This window comes from Pieris rapae, chromosome 14 (assembly GCF_905147795.1).
Source record: "Pieris rapae chromosome 14, ilPieRapa1.1, whole genome shotgun sequence".
NCBI lineage: Eukaryota > Metazoa > Arthropoda > Insecta > Lepidoptera > Pieridae > Pieris > Pieris rapae.
The window spans coordinates 7,926,899-7,949,945 of NC_059522.1; the positions used below are offsets into that span (position 1 = coordinate 7,926,899).

At 34.7% G+C, this 23,047-nt stretch overlaps 4 protein-coding genes across 4 annotated transcripts; 2 read left to right on the forward strand and 2 right to left on the reverse strand.

Annotated features, from left to right (window-relative positions):
* Positions 1–3,386: 3,386 nt before the first annotated feature.
* Positions 3,387–4,214, forward strand: LOC123689751. Its single transcript, XM_045631174.1, has one exon. The coding sequence runs from the start codon at positions 3,387–3,389 to the stop codon at positions 4,212–4,214; it is 828 nt and encodes a 275-aa protein (XP_045487130.1).
* A 4,180-nt stretch (positions 4,215–8,394) lies between these two features.
* LOC110998044 lies at positions 8,395–11,107 on the reverse strand. Its single transcript, XM_022266465.2, has 5 exons — positions 10,869–11,107; positions 10,678–10,802; positions 10,553–10,610; positions 8,882–10,483; positions 8,395–8,576 (listed from the first exon to the last, which is right to left on the reverse strand). The coding sequence occupies exons 1-5, from the start codon at positions 10,993–10,995 to the stop codon at positions 8,455–8,457; spliced, it is 2,034 nt and encodes a 677-aa protein (XP_022122157.2). The 5' UTR covers positions 10,996–11,107; the 3' UTR covers positions 8,395–8,454.
* A 286-nt stretch (positions 11,108–11,393) lies between these two features.
* On the forward strand, positions 11,394–16,422 carry LOC110998048. The gene is made up of 10 exons (XM_022266470.2): positions 11,394–11,643; positions 11,941–12,018; positions 12,582–12,694; positions 13,096–13,263; positions 14,445–14,507; positions 14,568–14,684; positions 15,040–15,090; positions 15,666–15,758; positions 15,948–15,998; positions 16,303–16,422. Exons 1-10 carry the CDS (start codon positions 11,487–11,489, stop codon positions 16,420–16,422), a joined length of 1,011 nt encoding a protein of 336 aa, XP_022122162.2. The 5' UTR covers positions 11,394–11,486.
* LOC110998045 (malate dehydrogenase, mitochondrial-like) lies at positions 16,415–21,969 on the reverse strand. The gene is made up of 8 exons (XM_022266466.2): positions 21,791–21,969; positions 21,479–21,642; positions 20,842–20,949; positions 20,058–20,321; positions 18,717–18,935; positions 18,019–18,144; positions 17,410–17,556; positions 16,415–16,634 (listed from the first exon to the last, which is right to left on the reverse strand). The coding sequence occupies exons 1-8, from the start codon at positions 21,966–21,968 to the stop codon at positions 16,434–16,436; spliced, it is 1,407 nt and encodes a 468-aa protein (XP_022122158.2). The 5' UTR covers position 21,969; the 3' UTR covers positions 16,415–16,433.
* Between the last annotated feature and the right edge of the window lie 1,078 nt (positions 21,970–23,047).

A 23,047-nucleotide genomic window follows, 5' to 3' on the forward strand; every position in this document is an offset into this window, starting at 1 on the left:
AAACTTGCTTGCTTGGCTAGGTCCCAAACAATTATTAGACTAATGAAAAAAATTAAAAACCGCACTAGAGATGACTTATGTTCCCATCTCTAGTGCGGTTTTTAATAAGTGCCGTATGTAAAACAGAATTAAAATTGTTTATAAGAAAAAGGAACTTGTCCGAAGTAAATGCTATTTCTTTTTATTTTGTTTTGTTTGATATCTAATCCCAGTGTTTTTACTTTCATGAATTCTAGTAACAATTTATTAATTATCCTAAGCATTAAAGAATATTAATTATGAAGTTAGGGAGTATGTACATTATAAATATCATATTATTTAATCGCTGGTAGAATTGTATACGTTATAACAGGGGATAATAATAATTATAACAAAATGTTTATCATAAAACATACAAAATGGGCAATTTACACGCAAAAAATAAAGCATTCCCTTTTTTGAGATAAATCATTGTCTTCCTAAAATAATAGTTAAATATTAATAAATAGTCAAAAAACGTAATTAAAGCTAACATGACCGCTAAAATCAAGATTAATTAAATAAAATTCGCGTCAACTTGCGACAAAATTGCTACATTGGTATATTGCAAATATATTGTTTGCCCTTTCTTATGGTAGGCTCGAACAATAAATAAAATCGAATAGTATATACATACTTATAATTGAAGGACATTAAAAGCGTGTTCATACGTGTTATATGGAAGCGGAATCACAAAAAAAGAATACCGAGAGTTTTTCACGCCGGCTTTTTCCCTCGGCCAACACCCTCTGTCTTCTTTGCCGATGAGTAGGGATGCCTACAGGTTCGAATTTAATGACGAGGAATAAGTGATACCATGATGATCTTATGTTCAAAATAAACGTATTTTATTTATCAAGCTATTGTATAGATTTTATCGTGGGTTTTGAGCGCGGCGGCCGAATCATAAATTCCGTAACGAAAAAAAACCTAACACACGATGACGTTACGGTGAGACAGACTATATTTTGTGCGTAGGCTTGTTAGTCTCAGACTAACAGACAGGTAGTGTGGTAGATTGAATTAATATCAATGAAAAAAGTACATATATATAATAATAAATAATTATAAATGCATAAGTTGATAAAAAATGCTAAGCAATAGCTTTACCGCGGCGGTCCCCGAGTGCCACACGTTAGTTTTTTTTAATAGTGTAATATTCGTGAACTATAAATATTATACGGTAAATCAAAGCTGTCAGAGCTGACATCATTACTCGTTGGAAAAGTACTTAGGGTACAATTTGAAGTATCAAGCCATGAAGGCGGTCAAAAGAATTATACTACAAAGTATCTATTTGTATCGATTTTATGCCTCGCTAAGTTAGCGTGAACGTAATGTTCCTGATTAAATATTTACGAAAGCACTTCGATGTCGGCTACCTTTCGGAAAATTATAGATTTTTAATTTAAAATTCTTTGTAGTACTTATTTAAACTTTCCCCATCTTTATGTACAGATCTAATACAATTTCTGTTATTACATTCTGAATATTGAATAAATGTTTTTTGCTAACTTTATCACGCCTAAGGGAATTAATTGCTTCTTGCCTTTGAGACCAGATACAAACTTTTTAATTCGATTTGAAATTTAACAAACAATAGATTCATAAACGGTGTAACGTGGGTAACACTGAAAATGTTAAGAACTGGATAGTACATTGCTATCAAAACTTTTTTGATTTTAAATTTTAGAACTCTTTGGTTACCAATTTGGTTGATATAGCATTCATTTGTCATTTGTTTTTGTGAATTGGCGGTAAATCTAAAACTCTAGTTACACGTGAAAATGAACCTAACGTGAGAAAATGTTCAATCAATTTTCGGGCTTACTCAACAACAAAGCTATGATAGACTGCGATTAGCATTTCTTAATGAAGCCCCATCTCGTGCGACTATTTAGTTTAAGCGTAGACGTAGCAATTTTAATGGTGATACGCGTGAGGGACGTCATTTAACAACGACTACTGAAGATAACAACAGTTCTATGCAATGCACGATAGAGTAAGATAAGAAAGTGACCTATCAGCAGATACGGGCAAGCCTAGGCGTGTATGAGTCAAGTTTAAAATATACATGTATATATTTTAAGTAGGTTTGTTTAATGCCTGCCCTTTTTATATTCGTTCAAAGTACATTTTATTAATCACATGTTTAAAGTTTTCACATTTATTCGGTACACTTGATCCAGTCTAGTACACACAAATCCACTGTACCAACTCCATTAACATCAGCGAATGTTAACTTTTATACGGCTTCCATTCAAGAGGAAACATAATACGCACCATTACCATTGAGAGAATAAAGCGTACAGTGCATAACGCAAGTCTTTCAAAGGTGATTTGCTGAGTTAGAAACCCACCTAGAATGTAAAAGATAATTCCAGATGCCAGTCTGTATGTACTGCAGTGTAGTCTCTTAAATATATCATAATAACTGTTAAAAAGCTTTATTTATCGATGTTTTCCCTCATCGTACGAGCAAGTTTTGAAATAAGCAAGCATTGGTATCGAATCTATGACCTCAGGGATGACCGCACGCCAGTTGGTAAAACCAGCTCAAATAAAAATTAAACACAATAAAAACGTTCTCTAATATTCTCGTAAAGTGGATGTAAACTTTAACTACCTTGCTACTTGAAACTTTTTATAGCCGCTGTTCATGACGGCGCGTTTTCACACAATCCCTTTTCGGGGAAATTCTGACGTGATTTATGAAATACTGTGTAAGGTTTTAACTAATTAATGTTTCATTGTGTAAATTATTTAAACCTTGATTTTGATTTGCAATCAATTACACTAGAATCATAAACATATGAAATTTATATGTAATATGTGTCAGGAGTGCGGGCGCTACTGAGACGCGGTAAACAACACAGTCCGTATAAAAAGTTACTAAAAATTATAATAAAAGTGAATTTAGTGATAACAAAATCGTACAAATGACTATAAACTAGTGATTAAGTCTATATAGTGAAGGCAAGACTCTAAGTTAACGAATAATACAGAAAAATCCACAAAAATCTGAAGTGTAAAGAAACAACAATTTCGAAGCTCTTCAAGTCTACTCTCGCTAATCCAAGAACTTAAACTGTACCAGTGCTAACTTATGAAAGTGCCGAAGACCCGGAGTGCAAATAAATAGTGGATGGTGAAAATTATCTCGTTTTTTGAGAAACATAACCTCACACCTGAATGAATCTGCAACTTCCCTTGTCATAGAATAAAGAATTGTAGTACAGCGCCATCTATTTGAAAAGAAACGCACTACCTTCGACTAGACTTGTTCGCTACAGAGCGTACAACAGATCAAATAATACTACCCAGTCCTACTAGAGGGCGCCACGAGTATCAAAACAAAAATAGTCACCATGGAGGAAATTATGAAAGCTTTAGAAAATATCCAAAAAGAACTGAACGCACAAAAAATTGAAATTCAGAAAAATGGTGAAAGGGTGACAGAACAAATAACACATAACATAACCAACAAACTAGAAGAAAAATTTACAATTCTGGAAGGAAAACACCAGATCTTGAATGAAAAAGTTGAACAACAAGAAAAAAGAATTCAATTTATGGAAAAACAAGCAAGACAAAGAAATATAATTTTCTTCGGTATTGAAGAGGACGAGACGTCGTACCATAGCTTGGAGAACAATATATTGCACTTTATAAATGAAAAACTGTCCTTAAAACTGAATTGCCGAGATATTCAGGAAACAAAGAGACTGGGAAAGAAAGGTGATAAACCCCGGCCAATAAAGGTGACTTTTTCTACCCTTGGTTTAAAGGTCAGTATTCTCAAGCAAAAAAGATTATTGAAAGATACCCAATACTATTTGAACGAAGACTACCCTAAATACATATTGGAAAAAAGGAAAGAATTACAAGAAGAAGCGAATAAAGAGCGTGAGAAAGGAAATAAAGTCACAATAAAATACGATAAACTCATTGTACTAAAATCAAACAACAAAAGATCACTGGCGAATTCACCAGAGTCAGATCCCAAGTCTCAAGGACTAGTTGGTAACAACACGAGAGCCACCAAGAAAAACAAAATAAACCAATCCAACCCATCTTTACCTCGATCAAACAGTGTCTCAGAAGGAATTCTAAAACCAAGCATACTAAGCTACCTAGCGAAAAATAACGCCAATAAACAAATCAACGACAAAACAGCCAGTAGCTTACACTCATAGCAATTAACAATCCCCTCCCTCAAAGATACAACATCTAATAAATTTCAACTAAACGACGAAAACCATCTTCCAACCCGGCTGGTCACCGTGGAAGATCAAGACCAAAACCCTCTAAAGAAAAAACTTCAACATTCTTCAACGAAAGAAACTAAATCCCTAGAAATACTTAACTCAACTAAAAAGAAGAAAGACCAGCTCTACATATTATCTTACAACGTCAGAACTTTATCTACCTACGAACGCCTAATTGAACTTAGCGAAGCAATCACTAGAGTCAAATACGACATAATTGGATTGTGTGAAATAAGAAGGGCGGGTACCCGGATAGAAGAATACAATAATTTCGTACTATGTCACACAGGACACACACCTGGCAAATATGGAGTCGGTTTCATAATAAATAAAACACGTAAGAACTGGATTGAAAGCTTCTTGGGCATAAACGAGAGAGTAGCATTATTAAACTTAAACATACAAGGAATGTCCATGTCGATTATACAAATATACGCACCGACTGAAACTGCGAGTGAAGAAGAGATTAACACCTTCTACTCGAATATTAATAGAGCCCTAGACCAAGCTCATAAAAAGTACATAATAATGGGCGACTTTAACGCGAAAATAGGACAACCGCGAAAAGAAGAACACCTAATAATGAAACCAAACGGGTATGGGGAAAGAAACCAGAGAGGTCAGAGGCTAATTGATTTTGCCCTTGAACACAACCTTGCCATCTTAAATACTTTCTTTCACAAAAAACCAAACCAAAGATGGACCTGGCGATCACCAAATGGTAAATACAAAAATGAAATAGATTACATTTTGTCAAATCAACCAAATATCCTTCAAAACATAGAAGTTTTAAATCTGAACTACCCGTCAGACCACAGGGCAATCAGAGCAACAATGTCTCTCACAAAGCAAAAGAAAAAACGCACAACGTACAGAAGTAACCGACTTTCATCACTGAAAACTGAAGAAGAAATGAGATCTTACAAACAAAACATAGCATCTCAGTTACAGGATATAAATAAATGCCAAGAAAATACACCAGTACAGTATTTCTATGACACATTAACTAAGGCTATAACCCAGAGTTTACAGGACGCTCGAACATCCAACGAAGTACCAAAAAGTAAACATAAAGTTCTAAAAGAGCGTACTCTAGCACTTATCAAGAGAAGACAAGAGTTACAACATGCTAAGATAAAAACTCGAGCCTCAAGAAACGAACTATCAGCTCTATACAAACTAATAAGTAAATACATCAAACATGATTACAAAAACTACAGATCGAAAACTATAAAAAACCACTTGGAAAAAGCAGGAAGCTCAAAAAAGGCCCTTAAAGAATTAAGAACAAATAAATATTGGATAGAAGGCTTAAACAGCAAAGACAAAATTGTAAATAATCGCAAAGAAATTATAGATGTAGCAACCCACTTCTATAAAACCCTATATAAAGCCCAAGGAAACGAGCAAACTAGCTATAGAAATGCAAATGACACTTACTCTACAAATAAGAGCGGAAACATAACACCAATAACTGAAAGAGAAGTCACGCAAGAAATAAAAAGGCTAAAGCTCGACAAAAGCCCTGGACCAGACGGCATTACAAATGAAGCCATAAAGGTTGCCTGGCCGCTACTGACTCCCCCACTAACATATTTATTTAACCTTGTATTAAAAACTGCCGAAATACCGTCGCAGTGGACGGAGTCGGAAATTATCTTAATTTACAAAAAAGGGGACTCAAAAGATATCACAAACTACAGGCCTATTAGCTTAGTCTCATGTATTTATAAACTGTTTTCCTGTATAATTAACAAAAGAATAAGTGTCACAATAGAAGCACAGCAACCAGTCGAACAAGCAGGCTTCCGCAAGCGCTTTTCAACAATAGATCATATACATACTCTCGAACAAATAATAGAAAAATATCAAGAGAAGCAAAGAACACTCTACATCGCATATGTCGATTATAAAAAAGCTTTCGATACTGTGTCACATTCAAGTATCTGGACCGCTCTGCAAGCTCAAAAAGTTGAACAAGAATATATAGATATAATCAGAAACATCTACAAAGGTAGTACAGCAAAAATAAAGCTGGAATCCACTGGCCCTACGTTTTCCATCGAAAGAGGCGTAAAGCAAGGCGACCCCCTGTCTCCAAAACTATTTATATCTATCTTAGAGTCAATAATAAGAAGATTCAACTGGGAAAAGACAGGACTAAACATCAATGGCAAGTATTTATCCCACCTACGCTTCGCAGATGACTTGGTTCTGATGTCAGAATCAAGCACACAATTACAAAGCATGATTGACTCACTGAACACAGCCAGTAAACAAGTAGGACTAGAAATGAATCTCTCGAAAACCATGGTCATGACAAATAGTATACAGAAAAGAATATCAGTGGAAAACGAAACTCTGAATTATACAGAAAATTACATCTACCTCGGAAAACAAATGGGCTTCAGCAGAAAACAAAACGAACTAGAAGCAGAAAGAAGAGTGCAAAACACTTGGAACAAGTACTGGTCCTTAAAAGAGATATTCAAAAGCAACATGCCAATAAATGTTAAAACAAAAGTCATGACGTCATGCCTCCTACCTTGTCTAACATACGCTTGTCAAACTTGGAAATATACATCTAAATTAAAAAGCAAAATCACTACCTGCCAACGAGGAATAGAGCGAAGTATGCTGAATATTAAAAAGATGCAAAAAATACGTCACACAAAAATTAGAGAAACCACAAAAGCGACTGATGCTCTAACCTACGCTAAGAAATTGAAATGGAAGTGGGCTGGGCACGTAGCGAGGTTAAAGGACGAGAGATGGACTAACAGGGTAACAACGTGGAAAGGTCCAATCGGCAAACGTCCCAAAGGCAGACCGCTCACAAGATGGGCAGACGAGCTGATAAAAACAGCTGGTACCTGCTGGCCGCAAATAGCTCAAGATAGAGACTCATGGAGTTCTTTAGAGGAGGCCTTCACCTTCACTTGAGGAGGGGTTCATGCAAAACAAACCTAGTTATACATTTAAACTATTTTCTAAATTAATTGGAAACAAGTGTAATTAATGTCTTTACTATTATTTCTTTCTTTCTTAAAACTACACATGTAACCTGAAAAAATTGCATGAAATAAAAGGTTTATTATTATTATTATTTATGTGTCAGGAGTATCTTAATTATGTATGTACCTAGTGTTTGTCTTAGCAAGTTGCATAATATAATTATGTTCAAAAATGAGAAGGTGAGACATAACTAATTGACCCTGCTAGAGGTACAAAGATGTCACCTACCACATAAGTAGTGTATACATATATAATTACACAAGTATGGGTACCAAGAGACCAAAGGTAGCAGACAATACGTGGGATCAGAGGTTCAAGGTGTGGGGATTTTTTTCGACACTGTTGGGAAGGCTGACTACGATAATTAAGGGCATGTTAGAGTCTTCGCCACTATTAAAGGAAGCGAAGTAGGAATAAGACAGAGTAGCATTTAAATCTGATTTATTATTGTAAAACTACATCTTAAATACTACTTACACCTATTCACACATATAGAATTACTTTCATGATCAAATTAAATTAAATCTGACTCACTCATTTAAACCTGGCACCGTACAGTAGCAGACGAGGAAAAGAGAGCCGGTAGGATTTGGAGCGAGGTGAAATACGAGGCTCAAGACCGAACGCGATGGAGACTCACTGTGGACGCCCTCTGCCCCACCTAGGGGTTATAGGACATTAACTTGACTCACACGTTTGAGAACATTTTAATTTTGTGTGGCAGAAAGCATTCGATTGACATGATTAGATTGAGACCGAACAATATAAATTTCTTTATTATTCAAATTCTTTACCCAATGGTTAGCGAATAGTCCTGCTATTCGATAACCATGGGGTATAAAAATATATAAACTACTTATCCTGACTTTAAATAAACCGTGTTTATACAATGCCTACTTGGTTACTGAAAATCAGGCTTCTAGTATCATGCACAACGAAGTTGTATCGCATTAATTGTTTCGAGAAAAAGTTAGGCCTTGCCGCTTTTTGCTCATCTTTGCAGGGCACTACCAAGATCAAAATAACATTATCAACAGCAATTATAAGACAGCTATAGGCATAGCCATGCTATGCCATAAAAATTAAACAATGATTCATATTTAACTGTTTATTTATGAAGGCAATAATAATTTTTCATTAATTTTAGACACTTCTACTTGTTGTGCAACTTTTCTTCGCTTTCCGATAGTGTTATGTTTATATTGAAGCCAATATTCTTTTTATTAGGATCAGAGTTTAATTCTGGATTTTCAGCGTTATAGTTCAATTCGGGTTCTGTAAGATCAAATATTGTTATAGTTAAAAATTCCAGGACTTCTAGGAACGGCGGTCTACTAAATTGTGGTGTCACGTTGTATCTGTAAGTGCTTTGAAACTTTTTCTTTTTTTTAAAAAACATCAGGCTTCACCAATTAAACCCAATGAGACAGATTTATCAGGCAAGTAAAAGAAAAGTTATCGATAAAACAGGCGCTGAAAAGGTGTCTGCCTCATGCCCCATTGAAGGATTACGGAACTTTATAACAACCTAAATGAACTAAATGAACTTATATATTTTGTAATGTTGAGAAAAAACATACCATTTCTGATTTCAGTTTTGTTCAAAATCTTGTGATACAATTCGTTAAATTTCTTCTGCCTTTTCATATTCGACGGTGTACGGATAACTAGTGTCGGTAATAGTATGTAATGTTCAAGATTTGGTTCTTGGGGTTGAAATTTAGAACGCCCTGTACTCTTCTTTATCACAAGCTTAGGCTGTTTTGGTCTACATTTTGAAGTTTGAATTACACTACTCCCGCTAGTTTCTTGGTTCTCTGGGCCCTTATTCTTATTACTAGGGCTAGAAGATCTATAGCAACAGGTGGAATGTTTGTTGCCAGTCCGATTTGCATGGCTAGGCCCCGGAGTGCTTTCCTCATGAGTATAGACACGGCGATGGCTTTCAGGATATATTAAGTGACTTTTACTTGATTCTTTTCGGCAAGGTTTTTCCTCATGGCGCTCAGTTTTCTCCGTATCACTACCACCATTTTCCGCACCTTCAGGTCTATTCTTATTGCTTGCTACAATAATATCACCTGTTTTGCCAACAGCTCGACAATGTTCATGGCGATTATTTAATTTAACTATTCGGTAGTGCCGGCGTCGCCTACGTTCTACATGAGCAACTCTTTCTCTTAAAAGGCTGTCAATCAGTCTCTGCAGTTCGGACCGAGGGCCATATCTTTCTGGATGTGCTATCCGGCGACCGAGTCGTGTATTTGGCCAATGTGTTCGGCATACGTCCTCCCAAATGATGTCACTTAATACAGCTTCACGTGAAGGTGTTAGTTTGATACCGTCATCACGAGGGGCAAACTCTCCTTGAGCAAGATAGTGAACGGTATCCATTAATCTATAGTCACGAACAGGGTTAAGTTTATGACGAATTTTATGTACTCTTTCTGCGGCTAGTTTAGGGATATCATCACGTTTGCATGGAACTGAAGCACATTGTCGCCTTCCCCGAGCAGTTATACCGTCATAAAGAGTGAAATCACGTCCATATTGTTCTGAATTATGTTCTTTCTGTATTGTAGTAGCTTTACTAGGGGAAAGAGGCGCTGGTGGTTGAGCATAACGTTGAAATGCAGAAGTTTCTGGTATGTGACTGTATTCGACATAACTGCAACCCGGGTCGGTTTGAAGAAACGGTTTTTCTTTTTCATTTTCTGTTTCCTCTTCGGTGGAAGATAACTGGATATTAGGATCGAGCGTTCTAAGCACCATCTCTTGTCTTAATATTCTCTGTTCAAGCCAATCTATTCTTTTGTGTACACTTTCTATATTTTTGCCTGATATTATCTCGTCAGAGGAACTATTTGTGACTACTATGTCGCCAATTTTCGTTTTATATCGGATATGTTTAGAATTTTCTGTTACTGTTTCAAGTTTAGGAACATTAATTGTCATATGGGGATGAGTGTACATGTAGCATTTTTCAGAATTTTTACGCCTTCGTCGATAGACTGTAACATCTCGAGATGAACTAGACGTAGCACATTTTGAGACAGCTGTCGAAGTTCCTTCAAGTGTACTGCTCGGAGGAGATTGTTTATCAACTTTGATCTTAATTGCTTTGCATGAATTTGGGTTACATGGAATAATTTTTGCTATACCAGAATCTTCTTCACTATAATCTAAAAATAAATAAATTAATACCTTAACATAAATAACTATCGTACTGTTTAAATATACTGTTTACTCACCATATGCAAATGACGAATGATCTCCTATTGCTAATCTAGAACCAGATTTTTCAGAGTGCTAAAATGTGAGTTTCATTTTAAAACGTATAACTTAATAACTAACGATTAATCTTAGCTGAAGTTACCTTTTTGTGATGAAACCTGTTTTTTTCTGCAATATAAATTGTTTTGATAGCTGGCGCTCGAGGTTTTATAGAAACTAGTACTTTTTGGGAAGACTTCCGAAATGTGGAACCCTTTTGTGAAATTTCTATAAATATTATATTAAGTAACTTCACCTCTTAGAAATGAAACTATAAAGAAGAATGAAAGTTACCTAAAAGTAGAGGTCTTTTGGGAGATCGATGAGAAACTCCTGCTATTGAATCGTAGTCTAACTCTCGTATAAATTTTTCGTCATGAATCAATGATTTCTTTTTGGATGGTGACTGTTTATATTCCATCACATCCCATTTTCTTTCTCGCGAGCATAGTTAATAGTATTCTATTAATGAATTACACTGACTCTGAATTTTGTTCTAAATTAATTTATGCAGTCCAATAAGTTCATATTTGAGTGACATGACTTTGATATCTAACTTTCTTCTTTAAAAGAGGTGTAGACGAAAAGAGAATGACTTATTAAGATTCCAATCACACCATACGATAGAAATTTAATCAATAAAAATATGTTATACATATATTAGTTTAAATAATTTTTTATTAGTTGTTGTGTTTAAAAAAGACACAAGTCGATCACATGAATATTTGTAGATTGCTACAGTACTTCTTGGAGTTTCATTTCGAAAATAGAAGATGTAAAAAATAAGAAATATTGTTGTCAAAATTGCAAAGCGTGACGTTTCAGCCATTTGTACTTTTCAAAAAAATTGTTAATAAAAATAGTGAGTGACGTGTAGATTAGGACGTATGGATGCTTGAGTTGCTTTAGAAAATGTCTGAACAAGATAAAAAGAGTGGGGGAACGGGTGCCATCCCCGTGGTGGTAGAACAAACTACCAACAGCAGGCACAAGGCTCCATACCGGCCTAATGATATTCAAGATGAAACTGACCATCATCATAAGCATTCCAAAGCGCCAGCTGTACAATGTAAATAATCTATTATAATCACATACGCTGCAAATTGTAAATAGAGTTATTTACTGACTTCACTTGACATCTGTTAAAGACAAATACCGGCCTGCTTACACATGGCTGAATATTTGTTTAAATAATTTGGAAATAATATAGTCTATATTACAAGGCGATAATGAAAACAATTATGGTGAAAGAAATTCTTAAATCAGTCTATCAGTCTACTTAAATCAGTATCAGTTTATCAGTGGGTACAGGTTTACAAGACTCTCATTTTGTTAATTCACTACTATATATATAAAAACATTACAGCTGTTGCTGAGGAAATGAAACATAAAACAGCAGAGGATTTGGAGTCCGAAAATGAGGATGATAAGGAACACAAACGGGGTAAATAAAATTGTAAACATCACAAACACACTAGCAGATAATTTCTAAAATATACCATACTGAAGTGTATGCAGCTAGTACAATGCAACATACCTATTGAACAATGTCCAGAGTTGATAATAAATAGGTTTATCTTTCGGTTAAGTTAATTAAGTAGGACGGCTTCAGCTGTGATACTCTTTCCTGAGTTTGTAGCTTTGAACCCAGGCTGTGTAACAATGGACTTTCTATTTTCGCATTTTACGTTTGGTCGTATGCAAGGAAACCATCGTGATATCAAAACCTAATACAGTTTTGACTGGGAAAGCAGGCTACTAGTTGGTTTTTAAAATCAGACGAATTGGATTATATTATGTAGATGTATCGGGGGACCTTGATTAGGAACACCTCCAAGTGATTTTCGTTGCCCGAGTTGCGTCTAATTATTTTTTTTAATTTTGTGTTTACCCAGGCTACTTGCCTTAAAAAAAATCACGAAACAGATACAGAAATCTGATACCCATACCTAAAAGGTAGCACCACTGGTTTTTCGGTTGGTTAAGTTTAAATCGTTACGTTTACAGTTAAATCTAGTGAGATGAACAAGCAGAATGCCGCCAAAAAATTATCCTCAATTTCCAAAAATCAAGGCTCGCCGGCCGATTCCATAGCTTTGGGCCACGAACTTGAAACAAAGGTATGAATACTGTTATGTTTCGTGCACGTGCTATGAAACATAAATTCACGTTTGATATGCATTCGCGATAAATAGTCACATTAAATTTCATATATCAAGATTGAAAATTTTAGGTATTGGTATATAGCATTCTACAACGAATATAATACATACATAACAATGCTATTCTTTATCAATTAGGAGACGTCTCCATCACAAATACAAGATATGTACCTAAATAATAAACAAGTTATAATAATTATAAAAGTGTGCTTAAATTGTTTCCCAGATAAGATTTTATAAAAGTTTTTTTGAAAGGCACAAAAATGTATTATTAATGTAATATTCAGTTATTTTTTTATATCAATGAGGACATTGTATTGTCAAAATATTACTTTAAAATAATTAACTTTTATTTTCAGAAGGGTTCTATGACACCCACATCGCAGCCAATTCCACAAGTTGTCGAAGCTCTTTCGAGAGCCAATTTTGGCGAAAAGGAAAATAATCAAACAGGCGATACGGACAGTATTGCGGAAGAAATCTCCGAAGGACGGATTGTTAAACCATCTAAGAAATATTCAAATTGGGTATGTAATATATTTTTAAAACTGCGTGGCAGCCCGCGCTTGCAAAGTTTAATACAAAGTAACAAAATAAAACAACAAACAAAAATCGTTAACAAGTTTGGATATTTTATGAATATATAATATTATATTGACTGAAATGTTTCTTATAGTCAGATGACGAAGAGGCAGGCGGGCTGCCGCGCAGTGAATCGCGGGCTTCGCGAGTTTCCCGCGTCGTCCGACAGTTTTTCTGTTGCGGCGTGCCTTACGAAGCACCGTCTGAAGAAAACATCTCATCGGGACGTGCTTTTGGTCAAGGAATATAAAACTTTACTCAATAATACAACGTCTGCGATGCTTTCGCGTGCTATAATGTTATTTTAGCTGGCCATTTTCGATTGCTAACACCGCATCGAATAAATATGTGCGTTTTGTCATAAGGATGTTAAAAGTAATTGAAAATGGCCAGCTAGACATACTGGAATTGTGAACTTGCGTTGTACTTAGTTGGTGTGTACATAAAATTAATAATAAAAGTGGCATTTTATTATCCTGCAACTTTGTAAAAACGTTTATTATATCCCTAATAATATAGATGATATTATGTTCATTATTTTAATTTAATAATATGTTTGTTCAGAGATAAAGCAGTTGAATGAGAGTATTATTTATAGTATAGTCTGTATTTAAACTGTTACCATATGTACGAGCCTAGGCTGTATATTTTACTCACTCAGACTTTCTTAGTTTTATAAGCGTGGCGATTTACTAAATCGTCAGAGTTACGTCCCGAGAATATAGTCAGACGCAGGCACTCTCTTCAACTGTTACATTGCATTAATTCCTAACGTAGTATTTAACATTTCATTATTTTCTTTTTTTCTTTATATTCTATTGCTGTACGCGAGTGGTACAGAGTAAAAATAAAATCCTCTATTAAAGCACCTACTTATAACGTCAACGTTATGCGTCTATGTGAGAAACCTCTATAAAATACAATTATATCGCGTATCCCTTAAGTTTTACCTATACAGCTGTTACTGTATTTGGTTTACGCGAATGCTATACGATATAATTTTTACGGATTTAAAGACCAATCAATACACTAATGGCTGCGTAGTTAGTGTTGTAATAAATTCCTCTTTATCTCCATTAAAGAATTTCCATGTAAAATGTTTCTTTGACGGACCCACCAATTACAGGAGACATCACATAAGAATAAGGAACTAACTTGGCAAGAAAAGCATGAAGAAGGAATAATTCCGGTATGTTTTTAATGTATTGATGATAAAATATATGAACGATTATAATTATAAATATTTCAGGAGATAGACGCGAAGAGTCAAGCCTGGATATTGGAACGGAGAGCTTCTGTTGGACCCTGCTTTAGACCTGGGATGCCGTTTGAAGGGCCCACTGGAATCGCGATTCACATCCCAAGGGTACAGACTATTTTATACTTTGAAAAGAAATTAATTTTAAATCTAAATATAATTACAAAATTTCTGTAGTTCAGGAAGAATATATTGACTTATTTTTCACTTATCATGATTATACGGCATTATTTATTATAAATTTAATATTATTTTCTGTTAAAAAATAAAATCTAGTTTGATTACATGTTTAAATATTTTTAGAGAGCGTGATGTATTTAGGAACAAACTACTTTTTCTTAAACCTAAAAAAACTTCTTTTAGTCTATAATATGAACGGAACTTGGACTAAAATTGTTTAACTTTTATTATATTAAAAAAAAATATCGCAAAAATAATTTGTAACGGAAATATATTCTTTCAGAAGTCGATGAGTACCGTGCGATCATCTGGTATCAATATAAACATGTCACGGGTAAAATAATTTTAAGTACTCTGAAAAAAAACTAATGGTACTACAACATTTTAGGTTTCCGGTTTCTTGTTTTTTTTAGTAAGTAGGTGATCAGCCTTTTCTGTTACATTCCGCGGCTTTAGAAGTCTAAGGCATGCCCAGTTTCCTCACTATATTTCCTTCACCATACGAGCGGGTGTTAAATGTGCACAGTAAATCCAAGTATGCACAACCAACAAAAAGGGATCCAACTCAATCCATACATGCGAATCACATCGTTGAAATCACTAGGCCAATACCACTCGACAGTATCAAAGGATCATATATAAAACAATATAGTGGGTTAAAATTTATACAATTATATGTTATATTCGATACTCAATTAATTTTCGACTTATATGATGGTGTTTCGGTCATTGCATCTGAAATAACGCCATCTAGTAGAATGGTCAGGAATCAACAGAAATTAAAGGTGTTCAGATAAGAAATGGGAAGAATGGGCTTAGTATGTGATCACAACATAATGTGTACCTTCTGGCTTTACTGCTTTCGACTACTGACATTATTTACTAATTAGTAGAAAAACTAATTTCTAGAAAAACTTAAATAGCCGATCAAAAATAAACATTAAACGTGAAAAATCAAAGGAACTAACAGAAGGTGATGAGAAAGATGGGATTCCGCAGAAGGTACGCGGTATTTTAAATATTGTGAAAATCTCATTTGGGGTTTGAAGTTTTTGTTTCCAATAGCAAGTAAATAAGTTTTACTATTCTTATTCATTTTTATAATAATGGTTTTTAACTTCTATTTTTTTTATTTGCAATCATTATTTTAAAGTGGCTTTCTTGTCTCTGATATGAAACATATTTTTCCAGAACAATTGCGAAGTCAATTTTCTATCTACCCTGAAAGAAAAACTTAGCAGCGTACACAACAAAATAAAAAGCGCTTTTAATTGTTAAATTTTAATTGTCAAATAAAGTATATCAAAGTTCTTTGTATATTATTTCATGGTATCACATACAGTAAAAAATACAACATTGATTTAATAAACGATTCTTTAGCCAATAATAATTTTGAAAATTTTACAATTAACTATCACCTATATGGAAACAATAAAAAAACGTTTTACAAATTTAAATGCGTTCCCGGCATTTTTTCGCCTAAAATACAATTATGAGGAATAAACGCGTTTTAAACGATTTAATAAAAATTCCTGTCAAAATTAAGGAAACAAAGATTATAACGATAAAGCCACAAATTGAAAGTCCAGCGTCGCTGACACTTAATTATACCCATTGTGAAAGAACGTTCAAAGTTTTAACAGTGATTTATTGCAAGCTTATTTAAGAAAGATTTATTTAAGAACACGGGTCAGTAGCCCTTTGGCGCAACTGCTGTTCAATTTGGACACTCCTTGGCACAGTACGAGAGGAACAAGCTAGACATTTAAGAGGCATTTGGTGGGTGAAGTTTTTAGCACGAGCCGCATCGTAGTCAGCTTGACGTGGACGCCAGCACAACTCGGTACTACCACACTTGCAGGTCATCTCACGACAGATCTAAAAAGTTTTTCGTTATTACTTTTTATTATTAGTAAGTAAAGTATAACATTCCGATAGCTTATAAAACAACAGTGGCGCTCAAATCTTTTTAGGTCTGGGCTTCAAATTTATGATCTAATCTAATAGGCAAGTAGGTGATTATCTTCCTATGCTTGGCACATGCCGTCGATTGGGTTCAAGGCAAGCCGGTTTCCTCACGATGTTTTCCTTCACCGTACGAGCTTAAATGCGCGCATGGTGCATAGCCAGGGTTCAAAGCTAAGACCTCAGGGATGACAGTCGCATCCTGCTGAAGCTACTAGGCCAACAATGCTCTTAATAATTGCGATGTTTTTTCGTTTTAAAAGATTACCTCAAAGGTTAAAACAAAAAAACATCAGAAAAATTAATTCTATATAGGAAATTTGTTTATGGTTTCGCGGTACCATGGGTTTTGGACACGTCGCGTACTTTTGAGATAGATGGTTTCCTTACAATACTTTCCTGTTTTTAATATAACAAAGGGCAAACAAGCAATAGGCTCATCTGATGTTAAGTGATACCATGGACACTGACATTACCAAAAAGCTTATAAATTTAATGGTTTATTCAGTAGAATATTCAGCGACCCCACATCTCTACGTAACGCCAAAGGATCAAGCCGCTCGGAAAGTTATCGGTGGTCGACGATTCGAATCGCTCATATGTTTAGCTACTTTGGATCGCTTAGAAAATAATAATTTGATACATTTTGGCAAGGTCGAGAGTTGCGTCTATAGTTGCAATAACTCACCGAGGCTAGATATTCATCGCGACAGGCATCAGGACAGTCGCAGGTCCAATTGACAGGCGGCGCACAGGGCACGATAGGAGGCGTGTAGCATGTCTGCGGGTGCGCTATGCAGGTGGGACAACAGCACTGCTGGCACATTGTATATACCTAGAATAATGGCAAATATAAAAACATTTCTTTGAATCGCAATTATAATATTTCAATTCAGTAAAAATAAAAGATGTAAATGGACGATGTGACCTATTCCAAAAATGAGGATTGCATAAGATATGAATTTTTTTTAGGTATAAATTGTATATATCCTACCTTTATGAAGACAATAAAAACGAAATTTATTTAATCTTTATGAAATTAAAAAAAGCATTTTTACTAGTGTTTTTTGTAAGTGGCCAGTATCATTGTGCGCGAATAAAAACTTTTTTGTCTTGACGCAATAAAAAGACCAACGCGAGTTATGTAACCCAACATTAGTTAAGTTACATATATAGGTATCATTTTGTTAATAATTTTGAAGCCAATAAGATGACTTTAGTTTTTACAACCTTTAGTTTTGATCATACGCCATCTTTTTAACAAATACAAGAAGAGTTTATTAATAAAAGCTTTTACCAGACAAATTGCGCGGCAAATCTCATTACGAACATATGGTAGACAATTGCAAAGCAGACAATTCTCGAATTTAGTAAGTTCTGGAACGCCAAGGTTCTTCGCTATTCCCGAAGGTCCTAATACAACCTGTAATTGAATAACCAATATTTATTTTTTTATCTTTATAGCCAAATTTCAAATAAAAATATTACTAAACTATAATTAAGTAGTTTTTATAAAATATACACAGCAAAAAGGTTATGTTTTCTTGAAATAAATATATCCTAGATCGAAATACCACCCACTTAACGATATCTTGGTAACACTGAAAATATAATGTAATTAATAATGTTAGATAAGATCAACGCCGGTGACTCAAATGCTGTATTTGACATCGTCACAGATGATGAATCCTAAGAACCCGAAACCAAAAGATAAGCAGCTCAGTAGATGTATCCTTTCGAGGATCGACCAACTAAGCTAAATAAAGAGGTCAAAGAAAAAAGATGATTTCCTCATTCTTAGGTCTGAAAGGTCATTCCGCGACAGTTGATACTAGAAGATGAAAGGACAATTACTGCAGACTGATATGTCTGTTTGCTTGTTTTATTTCATTAAGTAGATAAAACGTATCAAGATTTCTAGAAATATTATAATAATATTCCTGGGAATGTTATTATAATATGTACTGTATTTGTAAGTTTTCTACCAATACGCACATCACTAGCGAAATACTGGCAATCCGGCGCACAAGTACCAAGGCTGTCCACGTAAGCGCATTGAACCACATTTGAATCGCCTTGCAGACCCTTAACAACATTGACAGTGGTTCTTGCGATAGCAAAGGCACCAGAAAGACATGCAGTAGCTGCTTTGCACCCTTTGGCAGCGCAAACCGCTTCGTTACCGCTCATTATACACGATGTCACGCATTCGATCTATAATTGGATATAGATTAAAAGAAAATATGCTAAAAATTATAGTGGACGGTGGAACATAAATTGGTCAGAATTTTGCCGTTCACCAAAATGTCGACATTTATTCATTGCAGTGAAACAATAGAAGATACAAATGAAGAATCTGAATATAATCATCGTGAATATTTTAATATATCCCACAGCATGCACAGATCTACACTGACTAAAAATTGTGAATCGTTCAAGCGCGAGCTGGTCTAAACATACTCAATAGATGTGTGTCGCAGCCAACTAGCTTAATAAGCCGTTCACTTATCAGTCTAGCGTCTTAACTAAACAGCCCGTTTAACTGGTGGCCTGACGATATTTAGCCAGTTAATTAAACAGCTAGGCAAATGACTTGGATGATGTATTATTACTTACCTAGTTGTTAACTGTTAATTAAAATTTAGTTCCACTGTCTGTCAATACAGCGTCGAAAAACCACAATGTTGATGGTTTCCCAAATCTTTATGAAAAACAACATTTACAATGGAAGAGTGTACCTAATGACTATAATAGTGTGAAATAAGCTGTGACTGACTCAACAGTTTAATTTTTAAAGATTTTTTTTTAAATCTGATGCTTCATCTCTTTTATTCTGCAACATGGTCACTCTACCGTGCGAAAGGCCAGCTATTTTAATAAATGTTGTAACAAACGCTACGTCTGAATATCTTTCAGGCCGCTAGTCAAACAGCACTAAAGGCTGTTATTTGAACGGCTTATTAAGCTAGTTGGTTGTGACATATATATTCAATAATACCCTGAATATAGGATTAAAGCAATTACATAGTTATAATATTAATAATATTTTGCGAGATATTAGTGAAACATAATAAAATACTATCTAGTTTTTGTCGGCCACATAAAATCCAAATTCTATGAATAATTTTGAGTTGTAAGAGCATTTTAAATATGTCTACATATGTTTATGTATATACAAGAATAGACATACTAAACACATATTTGTATTATCAACGTAAACAAAAATAAGACATGTCATAAATAAACCACTATTAAAATAATTCTTTTACAAACGTCCGCTACAGAAGTGTTCTGAAAACACCTCTTTCAGAGCATCCTCAATTATTTAAAACATACCTGTTCCTGACTCATAACACACGGATGAACAGCTGCTGATAAAACCGGTACCATAGTGGTGGGTGTTGCGCCGCCTATAACAGGTACTCGTACGGACTCGGGTGGTACTCGTAGAAAGTCCGCTAGTATCGTATTAGCCCGAACACAGTTCAATTCGACACATCCAAGTAATCGTCGCGGGTCATACTTGCACCTACATCTTTGAATTTCACCCACAAGTGGGACTAAACTCTCTATAGGTTCCGTTGCTACTATTGTGAAAGCCTGAAATAAAGGCGACCTTAATGGAGAAAAGGAAACAATATTTATACGTATTTGGCAATTACTCATTGCTCCTTTTTAGGTAGGGGCTTCAGATTTCTGTATATATTTTGATCATTAGTCAATCTCATAGGCAAGTAGGTGATCAGCCTGCTTGATACACGTCGTCGACTTTTTGGGTCTTAGGCGAGCTGGTTTCCCGACGTTTTCCTTCATCGTTCGAGCGAATGCTAAATGACTACTGTTGAAGTGACTACTGCTTTAAGATTCTGTTATTATTTACATATCTCTAACTCTTTATACTATATTCAATAATTAATCCTATATTCCATACTGAAACAATAGTTGTTTCGCGATAGACTTGTGATAAGAGTCGTTTGATAAAACACTAGGCCTATACCTAAATTGCTTAGGCATCATTATTTTAGATATCACAAAAATAATTTTACAATTTTTACAAAATATTCCATACAAATCCATAAAAACGAAAAAAAAAATCTAATATCTCTCATATAATACATACATCAGGGCACGTGTTGCATATCTGAATCGCGATTTCCGTCAAGATTGGTGAATTAGCCTCAAAAGAATCCACTTCATTCCTAGCGACAATCACCACGACTCGGGCCCCCTGAAATTTGACTCATCATTATGAATAAAACCATGAATAGTCTTAATCACTTTTAAAGGAAAGACTATAGACTTGAAGATAAGTCCCGTTCGGAATACAAACAGAAGACGGTGATTAAAACTTCTACAATTTGCTGCATATATAGAAAATCTTCAAATAAAATTTATAATGTTTTTTTCTTTTTTGTATAAAAAAAATAATAGGTAATATCATTTTTATTTTAACAAACAGAAAATACAGTTAAATAATTATACAGTTTAAAAGTGGAATCTGTTCCTAATAAAATCAGTCGTAATATTAAAGAACATACACGAATTTTATCCAAATAGATAAAACATAACACTTTTACAAGGCATTTTCTTTTGCAAACTGTGTAATCGACTGGTGGAGGTCTTCCCTGGGAGATACTCCTCCCTCGAACTGTCGATCGGCAACGCCCAAAAGTCCAGGAGTTTCGATGACTGTCCTTTATCTCATAGACGACGAGCTTATAGGATAATATACTATAAAATGAATAAATAAAGGGCACCTTTAATGCATCACAAAGCATGTGCGCTCCAGAGTACGACGACACTTTGCATTTAGTATCTACATGACTCAGTTCCATGCCGTACCCACAGGTGGCGCAGACATCAAACAACGCTATTTCGTCCAGTAATGGACATTGCTTTAACAGTAATGCCAGTGGTTCACCTGGGAAATTAAATAAGCAAGAAAATTCGTTCACTGATACATCATTTATAAGAGTGGTACAGACAAAAAAGATCTCTCATTAACCAAAATCTCTGAAAACGACATTATCAATAGATTCGCGATGATTTCCTTTGAAGAATTTTCTTACCTGTGCAACCAGCTGCCCCACATACAGTAACTTTCATACCGCTTGGACAAGTGCTATAACGTTTGATGACTTGCCCTTTATTCAATGAATTTGTCTTTCCGTAATATTTTTGCATACAACCGCCTTGAATACGTCGGCATACTAAAATGCTAGTATTCATTAAAGACTTGAAAATCATTTTTTGTTTTATATTTTTTTTAACACAATAATTTTGTTTGTTTTTCTATTTTATTTTTTTACGTTTTATTTATTTGACAAAGACTGACAGGTAAATGTTTATTCTTTCATTTTAAGTCTGAAAAGTATTACAATGGGTAAAAGATAGCAGAAAGTAGTGTTTTAAATCTTTTATCGGATTACGTTTTTAATGCTATCTGAAGAACTATCAGTAGTGTTATTAGTTTAATTATTTACACCATATGTATGGGCAAATTTTAACTAAAATTGTAAATTCAAATACTAAAATCATTTATTCATGTAGGTAACATAATGTACACTTATAAACCTTAAAAAAGAAATATACATTGAATGATTCTAATTTTACGTTTACTACCAGTTCTCAAATCAGGGGCGTAGAACGGAAGAGAAGAACTGGCAATAAACTCTCCACCACTCTTTTTAATCGCCAAGTTGTTTTCTTTTACACAACGTTTGTAAGGCGCTGCAACCATTACACCATGTTCCATATGATATCTTGAGTAGTAAAGAATAATAAAATAAATTAAAAACAAAGATTTGCGCTCTATCAGCAGGAGGCATGGTGAAATAGGAGCACGCACTTAAATTCTCGTGGGAACAACACGCAAATACATTGTAGAAACAACTAATATAACCGCTCACACGAATTCAAGTACGACCAGTCACCACAAGTAGCACCCGTTCACGAGTATGACGCATGGCCAGCCATCGGCCCCCACGCCATATTTTAGGGAGAGAGACAACCCGACGCATGGATGCCGCCACAAGCATAACTGTTAGACATTATACAATTAAGGGAATCTATAAAAAAAAGAGCTGACGACTGAGAAGAGAAACAGAAATGCTGTATGCAGCAACTTTTTTTGCTGTCCATTACTTTTTATTATTTTATTAAGAATATTTACAGCTAATAACTAAATTATGTACCTACTAAAAATAACTAACTAACTAATACCTACTAAACAACTTTTAAAGCAAATAAACATATCTTGACATATAAACAATTAGTGTTCACAACAAAAAGATGGTAGATATTTATTTCACAAAAGAATTCAGAGA

Coding starts and splice junctions, on each gene's coding strand:
- LOC123689751 (XM_045631174.1), top strand. CDS start 3,387: ATGGAGGAAATTATGAAAGCTTTAGAAAATATCCAAAAAGAACTGAAC.
- LOC110998044 (XM_022266465.2), bottom strand. CDS start 10,995: ATGGAATATAAACAGTCACCATCCAAAAAGAAATCATTGATTCATGAC. Junction 10,803..10,868: donor CAAAAGACCTCTACTTTTAG/GTAACTTTCATT, acceptor TAATATTTATAG/AAATTTCACAAAAGGGTTCC. Junction 10,484..10,552: donor TCATTCGTCATTTGCATATG/GTGAGTAAACAG, acceptor ATTTATTTTTAG/ATTATAGTGAAGAAGATTCT.
- LOC110998048 (XM_022266470.2), top strand. CDS start 11,487: ATGTCTGAACAAGATAAAAAGAGTGGGGGAACGGGTGCCATCCCCGTG. Junction 14,508..14,567: donor ATGAAGAAGGAATAATTCCG/GTATGTTTTTAA, acceptor TAAATATTTCAG/GAGATAGACGCGAAGAGTCA. Junction 15,759..15,947: donor AAGATGGGATTCCGCAGAAG/GTACGCGGTATT, acceptor ATATTTTTCCAG/AACAATTGCGAAGTCAATTT.
- LOC110998045 (XM_022266466.2), bottom strand. CDS start 21,968: ATGATTTTCAAGTCTTTAATGAATACTAGCATTTTAGTATGCCGACGT. Junction 20,322..20,841: donor TATGCAACACGTGCCCTGAT/GTATGTATTATA, acceptor CCTTTATTTCAG/GCTTTCACAATAGTAGCAAC. Junction 17,557..18,018: donor TTTGCCGCGCAATTTGTCTG/GTAAAAGCTTTT, acceptor CCATTATTCTAG/GTATATACAATGTGCCAGCA.